The 874-nt window shown below is 53.8% G+C and overlaps 1 protein-coding gene across 1 annotated transcript in view; it reads left to right on the forward strand.

Moving 5' to 3' along the window:
* Positions 1-874, forward strand: part of LOC119588178 (Down syndrome cell adhesion molecule-like protein Dscam2) — a gene marked incomplete at its 5' end in the record, with an annotated part of 8,249 nt that overhangs the window by 6,253 nt on the left and 1,122 nt on the right. The window contains 2 exon segments of the mRNA XM_037936881.1: positions 9-123; positions 660-821. Coding sequence (XP_037792809.1) covers positions 9-123; positions 660-821 — 277 coding nt within the window.

An 874-nucleotide genomic window follows, 5' to 3' on the forward strand; every position in this document is an offset into this window, starting at 1 on the left:
ACGTAGCTTCGGGCAACAGCACGGGCGTGTGGGCGTGGCTGGGGCGTTGGGTGGACGGCGGCTGCCCCATCACGCACTTCACGCTGGAGCTCCGGCGCCCCCGAGATCCCACCTGGACCACGTGTGAGTCTCGCTTCGGCGGAGTCTGAGTTTCTGTTCGTTCGCGCACGGGTGGCTTCCTGTGTCGTGAAAGGAGTTCCCTTCGGAAAACCTTTCGAACACGAGTCCTGTATCAAGGATTCCCAGCCTCTTCTCGGGACCCCTTTCTTGAGTTAACATCACCCAGGATTAGTTCCTTCTCGGGACCCCTTTCTTGAGTTAACATCATCCAGGATTAGTTATCTATGATTTGTTTAGGCTAAGAGAAAAAAATAACATTGTTTCATAGTATATTCTAAATACGAACACAATTGGCCTACAATATTTCCCCTAAATATTCGCAAAACTCTGGTAATTCTCTGCGATTCTCTCGGGTGTTTATAACCCACTGGTGGCGAACTACTGTCCCATCGGCATACTGAGAAAAATTATTGGGATGCTGTAATAAATTTAATCAGTAGTGCGAAATTTTCAGATTTAAGATTTAAGATTTAAGTCATTCAGTATTCCACCAAAGAGGCAGCAATGTGACCTCCCAGTGACCTCGCTCCTCCTTGCAGTGGCAAGCAGTCTGGCGCCTCAGGACGTGTACGAAGTGGGAGGCCTGCAGGCGGGCGCGATCTACGGGCTAAGGCTGACCGCCCACAACGCCGCGGGCGCCACGACCAGCACCGTAGACATAAGCACAGGCCCCGGGGGCGGCCTGGGGGCGCAGCCGGCAGGTGAGCTGGAGCTGGCGCCCCCCAACCCCATCCACACGGACCCGCGCCTAATG

Source organism: Penaeus monodon, chromosome 23 (genome assembly GCF_015228065.2).
Source record: "Penaeus monodon isolate SGIC_2016 chromosome 23, NSTDA_Pmon_1, whole genome shotgun sequence".
NCBI lineage: Eukaryota > Metazoa > Arthropoda > Malacostraca > Decapoda > Penaeidae > Penaeus > Penaeus monodon.